This window comes from Pieris brassicae, chromosome 8, assembly GCF_905147105.1.
Source record: "Pieris brassicae chromosome 8, ilPieBrab1.1, whole genome shotgun sequence".
NCBI classification, from domain to species: domain Eukaryota; kingdom Metazoa; phylum Arthropoda; class Insecta; order Lepidoptera; family Pieridae; genus Pieris; species Pieris brassicae.
The window spans coordinates 2704980-2722288 of record NC_059672.1 but is presented as its reverse complement, the minus strand read 5'-3'; the positions used below and the strand labels follow the sequence as shown (position 1 = coordinate 2722288).

At 35.5% G+C, this 17309-nt stretch overlaps 1 protein-coding gene across 1 annotated transcript; it reads left to right on the top strand.

Moving 5' to 3' along the window:
* Nucleotides 1–159: 159 nt before the first annotated feature.
* LOC123712825 (serine/threonine-protein kinase mTOR-like) lies at nt 160–17193 on the top strand. Its single transcript, XM_045666108.1, has 11 exons — nt 160–643; nt 729–1496; nt 1831–4415; nt 5840–6006; nt 6775–7060; nt 7222–8963; nt 9987–10146; nt 11297–11512; nt 13335–13706; nt 14619–14933; nt 15934–17193. The coding sequence occupies exons 1-11, from the start codon at nt 418–420 to the stop codon at nt 16366–16368; spliced, it is 7272 nt and encodes a 2423-aa protein (XP_045522064.1). The 5' UTR covers nt 160–417; the 3' UTR covers nt 16369–17193.
* Nucleotides 17194–17309: the final 116 nt, after the last annotated feature.

Sequence of the window (17309 nt, the reverse complement as noted above, 5' to 3'; positions counted from 1 at the left end):
ATTATTTCTAAACTGTTAAAAAATATTATAAATTTATATGTGGTACTGTCAATTATCAAAGTCATGTATTAAAATCTTCTATAGACTGTCTCAATCAGGTAATGTCAGTTGTCACATTTGCCAATGCTTTTGCCCCATTGGTCTTCAATTAACAATATTTTGTTTACAATAATTTTAATCATATTTTATGTTTCTTACGAACCATTCGAAGCTCAAACTTTAACTCATATAATAGCTTGAAAGTTAAATTAGAGCTGAAAACATGGCTGACAATATTCTTTTTAAATTAAGTATAAAAATGTAAGGAATCACCTAGCATCTATCAAGTATGAACTGTGAACATGTCTTCTTAGGGTAAATGTATTAGCCGAGTCTCGATAACTCGTTATTTGGGTTTGTTTGTTTATTTAAAGTATTATGAAAATGACTTCTCAAGTCCTAGACTTTGTGTCTGGTCTTAAATCTCGCCATTTTGAGACAAGGCAGAGGTCTGTACGCGAGCTACTACAGTTTGTTAGAACGGAGTTAAGAGAAATGTCACAAGAGACTATTGCTCTTGTCCTAGACGACTTTAATCAACAAATTCATATCTTGACTTCTAGTTATGATAATATTGAGAAAAGGGCTGGTATCTTGACAATTGGTAAGGACTATATATATATATATATATATATGTTTAATGTGCTGCTTTGTATTTATAACTTTAAAAAAATATATATTACTTTCAGTTTGTCTCATAACTGGAGATACAGAAATTAATAAAACAAGAATATCTCGTTATGCTCATTACTTACGGAATATATTTCCTACAAATGATTTACATATCTTAGAGTTGGCTGCAAAGACCATGGGCCGTGTAACCTTGTCTCTGGGAATAAAAAGAGGAGAGTATGTTGAAAATGAAATAAAAAGAGCCTTTGAGTGGCTCGCCGAGGAAAGAACAGAAGCGAAGAGGTTGTCAGCTTGCTTTATTTTAAGGGAATTGGCTATATCCATGCCTTCTTATTTCTATCAACATATAAATGGATTTTTCAATCATATAAGAATAGCTATAAGAGATCCAAAGGAACAAATAAGAGAAGTGGCAGCAAAGGCTTTGAGAGCTGCCTTTGTGGTTACCTCCCAAAGAGAAGTTCCTACTCAGCATAAGCGGGCTCATTGGTATATTCAGAGCTATGAAGAAGCCACATCATCATTCAGTGATCATACTATTAGAGACAGACTGCTCAGTAGGGACGATAATGTTCATGGAGCATTGCTGATATTAAATGAGCTGTTGCGCTGCTCAAATGCAAACTGGGAAAGAAAATACACAGATTTGATGCAAAAACTGGATGCAGAACAGGATGTTATTGATGAAATGGCATTCCATAACAAATTGCAAACTTCATGGAATTACTTGAACCATTCAGAGGATAAAACTCAAACACCAATTATACTTGAATCCAGCTTTTGCAGGGAGCTGATTACTGAAAATTATGACAAAATATCTAGTGGTAAGTTACAATGGCTTAATATCAGTTCTGCATTCATAAATGTCAAGTTAATAAAAAAACTGTAGTTTTCAAAACATACTTTATTGCACACATTAGAAACAGTTTATCATCAGTGGTAAAAAAAAGTGTATGCTTAAATTTTTTAATAATTCTATACATAAAAATAAAATTACTTAGGTACCTCTTAAGTTATGCAACTAATTGTCTAAGTGCTTGTATAGATTTTTAAAAAGCCTGTATAATAATATAAATAAATTTGAGATAAAGGAATTGTATTCCACTATTATAAATGTGTAGGTCTTTAGATACTTCATGAATATATATCATTTCTCAGATATCATGGCACAACAAATATCAAGATCACAAAGTGTTCATCAAATGCTGCTTTTAATAATACCCAGGTTGGCCGCATTCAATCGTGAAGCATTCGCTAGAAAGCACTTAAAATCAACAATAAATCACTTAATTACATTCCTTTGTGGGAGGGAAAAAGAAAGATCTCTGGCATTCATTACTCTGGGATTAATTTGTGTCGCTGTTGAAGATGATATACAACACTATTTACATAGAATTATAGAAATTATCAAATCTACATTACCGCTGAAGGATGTCGCTAAGAAAAGAAATGGAATCGATACATCATTATTCAAATGTGTAACCTTGTTAGGATTTGCGATGAAAGAAAATATTTCCAATGAAATAAAAGATCTGTTGGATCCAATGTGTGCGACTGGATTAAGCCCTCAATTGACAACATGCTTTAAAGAACTTAGTGAACACGTACCATCCCTCAAAAAAGATATAACTAGCAGACTCCTAAATATCCTATCTCTGATATTAAGAAAGAAACCGTACACATCCGGTGACAGTAAAAGTGAACAACTTTCATATGCCCTGTCTACAGCCCTAGTGATGGAACCCCATGATGCAGCAAAATTAGTTTTGGCCTTACGTACTCTGGGTGCATTCGAGTTTGAATGGAATAATACATTGATGTCATTTATACGGCGGTGTACCGATCATTATCTGCAAAGTGAACAGCATGATGTGAGGTTGGAATCGGTAAAAACAACTGCGAAACTTCTCGTAAAAGCCGTGGAACGTTGTTCACAAACAAACTCGCGTACTCTATCAACATTAGTGGACGAATCTCTCGGTAAACTTTTAGCAGTTGGTAGAGCTGATTTTGATCACGAGGTGCGTTACAAAGTCCTCGAAGTGTTCACGAATCCTGTGTTCGATAAATACTTAGCTTTAGAGGAGCACCTGAACTGCCTTTTTGTTTGCGTCAATGATTCAAACAGTGACGTGGGAGAACTCGCTTTATGCGACGTGAGTCGGCTTAGCAACTTAAACCCCAGTTATACGACACCTATTTTGCGACAGTTGTTCGTACAAATACTATTGGAACTTCAATATTCAGAATCGGCTCGCAATAAAGAGCAGTCCCTCAGAATGATAAATAATATTATAACTCACGCGCCGAGGATTACTAGACAGTTTGTCGAAACAATTCTAAAAGTTCTCATACCAAAGTTAAAAGAGAATGGTAGTAGTTCTATTATGATTTCCACAATTTTGAAAGCTATTGGAGATTTAGCAGAGATCAACGGTGGCGGAACAGCATTAAAGCAATGGCTGCCTGAACTTATGGCTATTCAGCTGAGTATACTTTCAGACCCAAATCAGCCAGAAAAACGAAGTGTAGCTTTGTGGTCTTTTGGGCAAGTAATAAGTGCTGTGGGTCAAGTCATAACACCATACAGTGAACATCCTACTCTTATGGATATGCTTTTAAATTTCTTGAAAACTGAGCAAAACAGTAGAGATCGACGCGAAACGATACGGGTCCTCGGGCTTTTAGGAGCTTTAGACCCTTACCGGCACAGAGTTAACCAAGGGCTTATAGATTTTCAAACAATATCGACATTGATTCCGATTCCAGAAACGTCTTCCGCTATTGAGAATTTTGATGCCAATGTTAGCGAAATGTTCGTGAGCATGTCGCCAATCGTTTTGGATGAATTTTATCCGGCGATTGCAGTCGCATCTCTAATGCGAATTTTGCGAGACCCTTTGTTAGCCCAACATCACACTAATGTGGTTCATTCTATAACTTACATCTTCCAGACTCTCGGTATCAAATGCGTCCCATACATTTCTCGTGTTACTCCGGGATTACTTTACGTAATCCGCACCACGGACAATAACAATTTTAGAGAATTCCTCTTCACCCAATTGGCGCAATTAATATCGGTCGTAAAAATACATATTAGAGCGTATTTAGAGGATATTTTCGATTTGATCCGTGAATACTGGACTCCAGATAGCCAGATACAACCGACCTTAATTCTTTTAATCGAACATATAACAGTTGCAATTGGGACAGAATTCAAAGTGTACCTTAGAAAGATCCTGCCACACATCCTGCGAGTGTTGAAATATGATAAGAGCAAAGATAGAATTTTAACAGAGAAATTGCTTTTGGCGATACAAAAGTTCGAGAATAATTTGGACGACGTACTTCTGGCCATAGTACCAGCTATAACCGCGTTATTCGATGGTAGAAATATACCTATACACATATCTAAGTTGGCTATGGAGACGATTGAACACTTGTCGATGTATCTGTACTTGAAGCCATTTTCCGCCGTGCTGATTCAGGGGCTGGTGAATGTACTCGATAACAATCCTTCGTTGCGTCAAACGGCTATGAATACACTTTGCGCTTTGATTGTACAATTGGGAAGAGAATATATCGATTATATAGGTTCTATGGATAGGGTTTTGGCGAAACATAAAATCCAATGCTCGAATTATACTGTATTGGTTTCGCGGCTACAGGTGGTTTCAACGCTTGCATCGGATGATGACTACTTGGCTGAAACCCGTTTTCGGTTGCGCAATCAAAAAAGTGATGTAAGTAAAATTTATTCCATAAAATATTTTATTGTCTTTTGTTAACATAGCTTTTACACATTAAGAAAACACTTTTTAAACGTATTGAAGCTATGTATTATTATTATAAACTTTACGGTGACCACGCACGCTGTAAAGCACGCGAAACGTCGGAAAAATAAATTTAAAATTATGTAAATAATTATAAGTTTATAATAATAATACGTATACGTAATAAGCTTCAATCCGTTTAAAAAGTGTTATCAAAAATATATTTCAATATTAGTTCATTTATTTATAAAGACCAGACCTATAAAAGTTCTATAAAAGAACTGCCATTGCCATTTTTTATTTACAATATAGCCAAAACGGATTACATCATATATACGAAGAACATTATGTACTCATCATCATACTCGTCTACATCAATCGAAATTACTGTTAAAGCGCCCCAGCGGCCGTTCAAGTATGACGTAAGCAGATTTACTGCAATTTATCCCCCTATAATCTTGTCAGATAAAGTGAGCAATGCTCTCGAAAATAATAATACATAAGCGTATAAATTTTTTGAAGGAATCCTCGAAAATGCAATTCGTTTTCAAGCAAAGACAATGTGTGGGTAATATGTAAATAAATAATTATTGTTGACGTCATCACCAAATAAGAAAACCAAAGAGCCCCCGGCCCCACATGGGTCGTGGTTCGAATCGGCATAGCATACTCTACCCACATCTAATAGGGTACGATTTGCCTACACACTAGGAGATCTAAGGTGCTCCACACCACTTTTCCAACATTGCCTCTGATTTAAAGGCCGTGCTAGTGTGTAGTCGCTATTATGTGGACATTATTTTAGGAAATTATTTTGTTATCCAGCCAGGTTCAGTTTCGCTCGAATAAGAATATATCCTAAGTTCAGAGATAATATGTTAATCTAATGGCGAGTATCTTTTTAAAGCAAGTATTTTTTTTATGTAAAAGTCAAATCTTTCCTTTATATTTTATTGTATAAGCCAATTGTTTTTTTATATCCTCTTTCATTTCCTGTATATCAGTTTTTTGCTGATTGATTGCTTTTTGCATTTCCTCTAGAATACTTTTTATTTCCTCCATATTTTATTTATTTTTTTTAAATAATTAAATTTATATTTTATCAGTATTTAATTACACAAAAAGAAAAAAGACGTGCTTAAGAAAGTTGGTGGAGAGGATTGGGAGGAAAATGCTCAAAACAGAGAAAGATGGAGCCAATTGGAGGAGGCCTATACTCAAAAATATATAGATCCTTGAAAAAAAATATATAGATATATATATATTTATGTGTGTGTTTATTTTGTAAATTTTCAAGGAATAAATGAGGCTTACTAATAATAATAATAAGCCAATTGTTTAGGTGTAATTCGAGAATTTAAATAACGTGATTATTAAAAAAAGTCTCGTTTTAGGTTGTGACAAGTGGTGACACGCAGAACATACCGAAATTGGTGTTGAATGTCCAGAATTTGCGCAAATGCTGGTCAATCAGCAATGTAATATCAAAAGACGATTGGATGGAATGGTTACGACAGTTCAGTATTGGATTACTAACCGAATCTAATAGTCCTGCTATAAGGTATATCTTGAGTAAAATATATTCGGATTTATACACAATATCTATTAATTATTTAGCCATCGACGTAAGGGGCTGTTATAGTGTCTAAGGAGGTCCTAAACGAACGGACTAATTAGTTTCCTTGTTATCCAATGTTAAGTGACTTTGATGGCTGGAAGTCTTCCATGGGAGATACGACTTCCAATTATATATAAAAAAGACCATACTCTTCAAAGGCCGGCAACGCACACAAAAATGGTGTCCGTGGGATGACTGCCAATTTAGGGCATGCCGTCTAGTTTGTTTGTTTCCCAGCCTATCGTAAATAAGAAATTTAAATAAATCGAAATTCGAAATTCTAGCCGTGAATCACAACGACTAGATTTTTTTAAATACTTATTATATTAAAGTTCTCTTAATTACCTAGTGGTAACATAATGTCCCAAAAGTCTATGACATAACTAATCCCTGTGTACATTTTTTCGATAAGTCTTAAGTGCCAAAGGCTTAAGGCAGTATAAATATTATGTTCGTTTAAAGGTCATAATAAAGGTTTATAGGTCCGTAGGCGGTATCACTTAACATCAGATGAGCCTTCTGTCCGTTTGCCCCCTGATAAAAAACCTTTTACTTAAAATTCCATTAATTCCAATTTATGGATGGATAAAGAATAAAAACGATATGGAGGGCTACTTGATTATGGCAAGTCTTTTTTCTGAGATATTTTCATTAGTGTTTGACTGTCTTAGATTTCAACATGAGAGCATTATTATTCACTTTTATTTCCAGAGCATGCGCCAGCTTAGCTCAGAATTATTCCCAGCTCGCCAGTGACCTGTTTAACGCTGCATTTATGTCCTGTTGGACGGAATTAGGTGAGCAGCCGCGCGCTGAGCTCGTGTATGCCCTCGAGAGAGCCCTAACAGTCCAAGATGCACCAGAAATAGCACTGCTTGTTCTGAATCTTGCTGAATTTTTAGAACATTGCGACAAAGGCGCCCTGCCTATATCGATAAAGCTCTTGGGCGATACAGCGATAACTTGCCGAGCGTTTGCCAAGGCTCTGTATTACAAGGTATGGTGATGTTTTGTAGTTTCCTAGTGGAATTAATAATTTGTTTATAGTTGATTGACTCAAAGTAACGTCGTTTTTTTTGACAAATATACTACTCTACTTACTCTTTCTCTTACGTAGTCTAGATATTTCTTTTTTTACAAATATTTCTCTTTTTACAGGAAGAAGAATATCGGCGAAACCCAACTACGCAAGTTGTGGAAGCACTCATACATATCAACAATAAATTGCAGCAAAAAGAATCAGCAAATGGATTACTCGAGAACGTTATAAGACAGAAAAAGAATGGCGACTGCGCACTGAATGTTCATGTCCGTTGGTACGAGAAACTACACAATTGGGATGAAGCATTGGACCTATATAGCAAGAAGCTTGAAATAGAACCAGAAGATAACGAGTCCAAACTGGGAATGATGCGATGTTTGGAGGCTATGGGTGAGTGGAGGAAACTCTACAGTGTGACAGTCGAACAGTGGGACAATTTGGAAGAAGATATGCAGAAGAAGACCGCGAAAATAGCGGCCGCCGCTTCATGGGGCCTAGAAGAATGGGATTCTATGAAACGATATGTGGAGATGTTACCAGTAGATACTCAAGATGGAGCGCTGTATAGAGCGGTTCTTGCTATTCATGATGGGTATTGGTCGGAGTCCAGGCACTTTATTGATACAGCCAGAACATTGTTAGATGGCGAAATGTCGGCTGTGATCGGTGAAAGCTATCAAAGGGCTTACGCGCCGCTTGTCAATGCGCAGCTTCTTACTGAACTAGAAGAAGTTGTTACGTATAAACTAATCGAAGAACGACGAAGTACTATACATAAAATGTGGTGGGGAAGACTGCAAGGCGGGCAACGTTTGGTCGAGGACTGGAGGAAAATGCTTCAAATCCGAAGCCTCGTTATAACATCTCGCGATGACTTACAATCGTGGCTGAAATTCTCATCCCTATGTAGGAAATCGGGTTCTGTCAATCAGGCACACAAGATAGTTCTATCCATACTAGGGGCTGATCCCGTGACTACTCCGGAAACATTATTAAGGGCTCACGACCCGAGAGTCATGCTGGCGTACACTAAGAACCTATGGGATGCTGGAAATAAACGATACGCTTATGAGGTGTTGCAAAGATTTGTGGATAATACGGAAGGAGAGACAGAAGAACAGTGCAAGTTGCTTGCTAGATGTCACCTGAAACTTGGGTCCTGGTGCGAGTCCCTGCAAGAGATCAACGAGCTCTCAATTCCTGAAATATTACGAAATTACGCGGCTGCAACGATTCTCGCCCCGGAATGGTATAAAGCCTGCCATGCGTGGGCTTGTATGAACTTCGAAACTGTGTTGTTTTACAAGCAACAAGACAACTTGTCTGAGAGTAGTGTTGCTGGTGGGTCTGTGGATAAGAAAGTATCAAGACCAGATTTTATCAACACGTATACAATACCGGCGATCGAAGGGTTCTTCAAGTCGATCAGCTTAGCGAATGGGAATTCCCTACAAGACACGCTAAGGCTATTGACATTATGGTTCGACCACGGGCACAACCCCGCGATATATGACGCGCTTTTTGAAGGAATCAGACAAATAGACGTAAAGATATGGTTGCAAGTGATACCGCAGTTGATCGCTCGTATCGATTCGCCTCGCAGTTTGGTAGCGAAGTTGGTGCACATTCTGTTGATAGATATTGGAAAATTACACCCTCAAGCGTTAGTCTATCCCCTTACGGTGGCGACAAAGTCTTCGTTCGTGACACGTAAAAATGCAGCTAATTATATTCTCAAAACAATGTGCACACATTCCCAGATTTTAGTGGATGAGGTGGCTATTATATCGGAAGAGCTGATTAAAATTGCTATGTTGTGGCATGATCAGGTCTACACAGCTTTGGAAGATGCATCAAGGTTGGTTTATCGGTTAAATTTGATAGAAATACTCACGAGAATTTAAAAACTAAATGTCGTAGTACAGTGGAATCTGTATAACTCGAGTTGCTAAGAATATTCAAAAAATCGAGTTAACGAGCATTCGAGATATAATTTAAATGTTGAAATTTCGACTGAATAACTATACAACTTAATTTTTGTAGTATATATTTTTAACATGAAAAACGAATTAGATATTAATTCAGTAAACTAAACACTAAAAAAAATGTGTATATATTCATTCATTGCAAAATAAAAACAATAGATTAGAAGTCCCGAACTCGAACATTCATTTTGAATTTTACTGCTATTATTTGGGGAATGTCACGTCATTATATTTTACTAACTACGAAATACGGAGTCTCCGTGTTGTAATTCGAGTTATAGAATATAAATATGTATTATCAATACTTCGTAGGGATATAACATGTTCGAGTTACAAAGGCTAAATAATTCGAGTTACCGCGTATTTAGGGGTTTAGTGGGAGGGAATGGCAAATTTTTTCGACTTACTTATTTCGTCTTGACGAGGTTCTAGGTTCTTATTTTACTAACTACGAAATACGGAGTCTCCGCGTTGTAATTCGAGTTATAGAATATAAATATGTATTATCAATACTTCGTAGGGATATAACATGTTCGAGTTACAAAGGCTAAATAATTCGAGTTACCGCGTATTTCGGGGTTTAGTGGGAGGGAATGGCAAATTTTTACGACTTACTTATTTCGTCTTGACGAGGTCCTAGGTTCTATTGTATTTTCACACCTTTAGCGAGGAAGTTAAAATGTTTCAAATAGTGTATTTCTTACTACAAAAAAAATTATATGAGAAACTTAATATATACGAACGAGATGCTTGCCATCCGACAGCCAGGACGGCTTTTACTTTAAGTCTTGTCTCGTTTTGATATGTATATATAATAACTGTTCCATTAAAATTTCATAGAGAATATTAAATATTGAACTCTTTTTTTAAAATTAATTAAATCTAAATATTTGTAGGTTGTACTTTAGTGAGAAAGACTATCGTAGCATGTTCAGGACTTTGGAAAAAATGCACACTATGTTGGATCGACCACCGGAAACATTGAAAGAGGTCTCATTTCTACAAATGTATGGAAGGGATTTGCAAGAAGCACAGCGATGGTGTGAGCTTTACAAAGTAAGACTACAGTTCTGTTTATAAAAGACGAGTTAATCGAGTTAGTAACACATGTTGATCCAAGGGTGTCGTCAGCCCAATTCCCGGGGGCGGGGGGGTCAGGAAAACTATGAGTTGTATATAGTAAGTGAAAATTTCATATTTTGACATAATATTATTTCTTTATAAAATATTTCTAGTATCTAGGGCCGAGGGGGCGATACCTCTATCATGGAAACATGGCGAGCATTTGTGTTGATGTATAATAGATGTTTTTTTATTATCAAAAGAAATATTTCTCAAGTTTCTCTATGTGTATATGAAAATTATAACTAGTTAAAAAATTTAGAGAAATAAAGTTTTTCTGCTATTCTACAATGAGGCTTTCGTGAGAAAGAGCCTCCGCCAACTCCGACAAGTTTATTTATTACTAGCTGCCCCGGAAAACGTCGTTTTGACATGTATATTATATCCAGGAAACATTTTTTTTGTTTAATTAAAATAACCTATCTACTATAATAAAAAATAGGGATTGATCGTAGACATCGTTTAGACGGTCTATAATAAAAAAATTAAAAACAAAAAACATTCGTCTAAAAAATAAAAGTCAACTTTTTGGGGTGGACACTACCCTACCACTTAGGGGTTTCAAAGATAGATAGTAGCCGAATCTCAGACTTACTGAATATACATAAAAATCATAAGCATGGGTCGAGCCGTTTCGGAGGAGTATGGGAACGAACATTTTGACACGAGAATTTTGTATATATATAGAGATTTTCCATTTTGTTATTTTTTGACAAACGTTTTTACATCTTATAGCTTAATAAACCTAACACCTACCGGCTCAGTTGATTTAGATTATATAACTATCCATTTTAAAGTAATATAACAACGTGGTCCGTGGGTACACCTATGCCTTCGTATTGTATATTTTTAAAAAGGCCAGCAACGCACTCGCGATCCCTCTGGCATTGACGGAGTCCATGGGCGGCGGTATCACTTAACATGTCTTATAAAAGTTTTTTAAACCAGTGCAGAGGACCTTAGCACGTGATGCTTTAGTAATCGTAGGTAGGTAATTGTATTATTACAAAATCATTTAATAAAATATGTAAATTAATCACAATTTTTATTATTATTTATAATTTTTTTTTATATAAATTCACAGGAAACAAACGAAGATAAATATTTAAACGAAGCGTGGGACCTTTACTGCCACGTAGTGCGTCGGATCGGATCTCAATTCCGTTCTCATACATCGCTCGAACTTCAGTACGTCAGCAAACGTCTTCACACGTGTACGGACCTGCAACTGGCGGTTCCTGGTTCATATGTCCCAAACGAAAAAGTCATTAGGATATCTCATATAAAGAGTCATTTGCAGGTAATTAAATTTGGACTACATATAGTATTGTCTTTTGTTAACATAGCTTTTACAAATTAAGAAAACACAGTCACGGTGACCATGCACGCTGTAAAGCACGCGAAACGTCGGAAATAATTTAAAATTATGTAAATAATTATAACTTTTTAATAATATTGCATAGCTTCAATCAGTTTAGTAAGTGTTTTCTTAGACTACCTATATATATTTTTGTACCAATATTAGCTATTATTTTTATTTAATCTATAATGTTAGGATACATATGTAATTCAACAAAATTGAAGTAGGTTAGTTTGGAATGTCAATATCTTATAATAAAACTAAATTAATAAAATTAATTTGACAAAATTAAAAAAGTACTCAATGTATATATTAAAACAACATATATACTGGCAGACAGACGTTGTCCTGTACATACGTGATACATACAAAAATAATGTATTATTCTGGACTCCATCAAAAGCCACATGCACGGAAGTTTTTATTTTTATGTATTCATATACCAGTTTATTTGCTGTATAAATAAATTACCTAGTTACCGGCTCCAGCGCCATCTGCCGGGCTGATTAGTGAATCTTTCTGAAACCATCCAGGGCGCCACCCAAACGCATATAAATATCGCAACGCATAATAACATTAATTCAAATCGTTCCAGTAGAATTATATTATATTCTCACACACAAGCACCAACATACTCACTCATGCACTCCAATACCTATATATGGTTACGAGCTAGGGGATCGGATAGAAAATGCCGTAGATATCTTCCAAGGTTTATTTCTTGAAAAATTTATGAGGAATTTATGGACACAAATTAATCGCAGAGATGCACTGAGTAGCGATTGCACAATTCTAGAACGTCCGCACTCTTTGTCTCTTTCGCACGTTACTCCGTCCTTGTCGTACGGCGTTCTAGAGTGCTCAGTCTAGTTTCGAGAAAGTTCTGATCTTCTCTCTCTCTCTCTCTCGTATTATTTCGTCCTTGTCTCACATCTAGAAAGTGTGGTCTAGAATATTCCTTCATCAAAGGGGTATACCTAAGCATGAAAACGCCTGAAAACGGGTCTCCTGAAAACTGCACAGCTCGACTAAACATGTTCTGAAACCGACTGAAAAACGGTTTCAGCTTCCTGAAAACTAGGGTAACATTATGGAAATTACAATTTTCTAATATGTGATTGACCCTCTCCTGAAACGGTCAGAAATCATATTACAGCCTTCTGAAAAGTTCTGTAACTAGTGGAAAAATCTAGAAACATTGCAGTCGACCCGTCTTCGTTGCAATATATTCGACTATTTATTTGGTTTTAATACTGTAAATATATATATTATGAAATTTATAATCAAGTTTTAGTAATGGAAGAGCTGGGATCCCTGACACAGGTATTTTTTAACTTAAAAAGGTTTATTTAGTTATTTGGAAACAAAACAGACACATTTATACAATAAAAAAAGTTAGGTTAAAACATAAAATGAACACATTAGATGTAGCCACAAAAAGTTTCACTAATAAAAAATGTGATACAGAGCAAAGCAAAACAAAATATGACAGCACAAAATTAATAAAACCGGACAACGAACAACATACCTGCAGCTATAATAAACAAGAAAGATACAAGGATTCTGACATGAACAGTTGTTTTAAATTAATTTTAAATGATACAGTACAGTACAGTATTTATTTATATAATTTGTTGATGCACGTTTGTATTGTTATCATAGAAGGTATATATAAAATATTATACCCGACCAATTGCAAATTCTATCAAACGAATAGATATTTTAAAATACATATTTTATAAATAAAACTCATATTTTTTAGATAATCAAATCGAAACAGCGTCCTCGCCGCCTGACCATCCAAGGTTCTGATGGAAGGCAATACATGTTCCTATTAAAAGGCCACGAAGATCTACGCCAAGATGAAAGAGTGATGCAACTCTTTGGCCTCGTCAATACTCTGCTTCAGGCCGACTCCAATACCTACAGACATGACTTAGCCATACAGAGATATGCTGTCGTTCCGCTGTCTCCTAATTCGGGACTCATAGGCTGGGTACCGCAATGTGACACCCTGTATAATCTTATAAGCGATTATCGGGATAAAAAGTCGAATAAAATGTCATTGCATACCGAGCAGCAGATTATGATGAGAATGGCTTCAGATTATCAGAAGTTGATGTTGAAGCATAAGGTGATTATTTCCTTTCATTTTTTTCTTTAAATGTTTTTTTTTTAGAATTTCGAACAATTGATTTTACATTTTCTTTGCATGCATCGTAAGTTTTTAGGCGTAATTTCTTTCTTATGTCTTCTTTGATTCCCGTCGAATATTGCCTGTCTTAGGTAGCTGTATACGAGAGTAAATTTACATTTTTTTTCCTGACTGTACCTTATCCAGTATTTCATGTCACCAGGTCGAAATTCCCGACATGTATCATAATTTTTAGGCGTAATTTCTTTCTTATGCCTTCTTTGATTCCCGTCGAATATTGCCTGTCTTAGGTAGCTGTATACGAGAGTAAATTTACATTTTTTTTCCTGACTGTACCTTATCCAGTATTTCATGTCACCAGGTCGAAATTCCCGACATGTATCATAATTTTTAAGTGTAATTTCTTTCTTATGTCTTCTTTGATTCCCGTCGAATATTGCCTGTCTTAGGTAGCTGTATACGAGAGTAAATTTACATTTTTTTTTCCTGACTGTACCTTATCCAGTATTTCATGTCACCAGGTCGAAATTCCCGACATGTATCATAATTTTTAGGCGTAATTTATTTCTTATGTCTTCTTTGATTCCCGTCGAATATTGCCTGTCTTAGGTAGCTGTATACGAGAGTAAATTTACATTTTTTTTTCCTGACTGTACCTTATCCAGTATTTCATGTCACCAGGTCGAAATTCCCGACTTGTATCATAATTTTTAGGCGTTATTCCTTTCTTATATCTTCTTTCTTTGTTTAAGCGCACAATTTTGCCTGTCTTAGCTACACTAAATTTTAATTAATAAGTGTATATAAGTATACACTTATTAATTAAAATTTAACAGAGACGTTAAAAAAATGTATACTGACTGTACCTTATCCAGTATTTCATGTCAACAGGTGGAAATTTTCGAATACACGCTATCCCAGACGCCTGGAAATGACTTGGCGCGTCTACTCTGGCTCAAGAGCCCTTCAGCGGAAACCTGGTTCGAGCGCCGTACAAACTATACCCGTTCTCTTGCTGTGATGAGTATGGTGGGGTATATCCTCGGATTGGGAGACAGGCATCCATCCAACATAATGCTGCATAGAGTCACTGGAAAGGTTCTTCATATTGACTTTGGAGATTGTTTCGAAGTTACACAGACAAGGGAACGATTCCCAGAGAAAATACCGTTTAGATTAACCAGAATGCTGATTAATGCCATGGAGGTAAAAAAAAAAAATGCTTTACTTTTTTTTATTGGCTTCATGTGTGTTTGTATAAGGTTTCTTTAGATTGAGTGTGAAAAAATAGCATACGCGACCTTGGCCCTTAGACCTTATCTAGAACGTTAATCAAATTTAAATCTAGTTTCAAGAGCTGTCGAGCCATTTTTTTCTGTAAGAAACTGTTTATCTGTTTGACTGATTTAAAACGTGATTGTGACGAGATACAAGTAGAATTACGTTACTATGGTGGTTGTAGTTATGATTTAATTAATTAAAGTATAGTAAAGGCTGGTACAGTCAGTCTGGTACAGTTAAATGAGAGTTTTTTTTTCTTTCGGCTGCTCTTTGGAAAGCTCTTCAGTCCAATGCCGAAAAATACAATTTAAAAAATTATTAAAAACTGAAAATCTGGGATTTAATAAACCGGCCTTATGTGTAAACTAGCTGTGGAATCGGCTTCCAGTTACTTCCATACTCCTCCATTAAAGGCAAAACGCACTCACTGACATGGACTGCGGTCGCCGCCTTAAGCTGTTCTGTAGACTACTCCCCGCCTCTAGTATACATAGAAGTGATGTAGTCAGCAGTGGTATTTAATTATTCTCAGACCCCAACGGTTACTTAATATTATAATTTAATCTAACCAATAAAGTTGACCACTAATGACAAAATAATATTGATATTTTTTAGATTTCATCCGGTCTATTAAAAATTTATGGTCATCAGTATTCAATTATTTGATTATTAATTTAACATAATCATTAGCGAGTGCTTCGGTAATGATTTTTTTTCTGCCTAAAATATTATTCTATTCCCTATTAACTCTAATTGTTGTTAATTTTTTTTTCCAAACAACTACGATTATTAATTCCATTGTTATCGACGGAATTTTGTAGACTTTTTTGTTGCAAATCGTTATTAGCGATCTTAAACTTGAACAGAAGTTGTATTATTTTGTATATTGTTTTTAAAATTATAATAAATCATATTTATCTTTCAGGTAACTGGTATAGAAGGTACGTATCGTTTCGCATGCGAATCAGTCATGCACGTGCTCCATAAACACAGGGATAGCGTGATGGCCGTCCTAGAGGCGTTTGTCTATGACCCACTCCTTAACTGGCGGCTCATAGACAATGACAAACACTCCATCACAGAGTCTACTTTCTCATCTGACATTGACATCTCCTACTCCCTGCCAAGCAGAAGTAGAAATCAGCTCCACTATGAATCGTTAGAAATGCCACCGGAATCTAATTTAAATAAGCGAGCTTTGGCAATACTAAACAGAATTAGGGATAAGTTGACGGGTAGAGATTTTCCAAATATAGAAGCGGTCGTAAGTGTTCCGAAACAAGTTGATTTGTTGATAAAAATAGCTACGAATAATGAGAATTTGTGCCAATGCTATATTGGTTGGTGTCCGTTTTGGTAATTTTGTTAATTACGAAAGTTAGCTTTTATTGGGTTTCCTATTTTTATGACTTATTATGAACGTATGAACTAGTTATCTCAATATGACGAAGTTGATGTAAGGACTGTATCTGTAAATGTGTTTAATTCTCTTTAGCTTGTCGTTCCTACTAAAAATAATAAATAATTTTATTTTCTGTAGTTATAATGAATCGTGCTTGACCCATATTGTGTTCTCAATGTAAACCAATTGTTGAATGAAATACGTGTGCTATTGTTTTGACAGAATGTAAAAGTTTAAGGGTTAAAGGTATTTGTAAAGGTTCACAGACTAGAGAGCCATTTTGAGTTTGTCTATTGATCTGGCAAACTGTAATCTATGCACTTGATTTGGTTTTTTACTAACTTGACTATCTTTTAAATTAAATTTCATTTACATTTTAAATAAAAAAAACGATTATGTATTTTATTTAAACTAAAGATTATCTAGGAACGTGAGAAAAGTCGAGGCATTTGTCGTATTTTAAGGCCTTCTTAATCTTCCTGCATTTACTTACTAGGTATTTCTGATTCGACTTAGTGTCCCAGTAAGCCTTCATCCATCGATCATATGAAGCCTTCTGTGTGTTTACCCCGTTCTTATAAAAACTAAGGCCGTGCTACTTTCATAACAAAACATTTGGTGACTTTTATAATAATAATTTGTAAGATCCAGTCGCGTCTATATGCTGTATGATTTATATGTACCTTGACACTCTTATGCGTTTAGTAAATTGCATTTACCTGTCAAGGTAATTTGAGTTGCCTTTCATTTACGCATTTTTTAGACATTTCGTTATTTTGTTGTATTTAATTCCTTTATTTTGTATAAATAATAGAAGTAAATTAATTACAATGTTTGAAATGGTTTTGTGTATTATGTATTAGGTCCTAGGTTCGCGCGTAAAACGTGTCTAATATTTT

Excerpts from the sequence above, each read along its gene's own strand:
- LOC123712825 (XM_045666108.1), top strand. The coding sequence starts at position 418 with ATGAAAATGACTTCTCAAGTCCTAGACTTTGTGTCTGGTCTTAAATCT. Across the intron at positions 1,497-1,830 it reads TTATGACAAAATATCTAGTG|ATATCATGGCACAACAAATA; the intron begins GTAAGTTACAAT and ends ATCATTTCTCAG. Across the intron at positions 13,707-14,618 it reads AGTTGATGTTGAAGCATAAG|GTGGAAATTTTCGAATACAC; the intron begins GTGATTATTTCC and ends TCATGTCAACAG.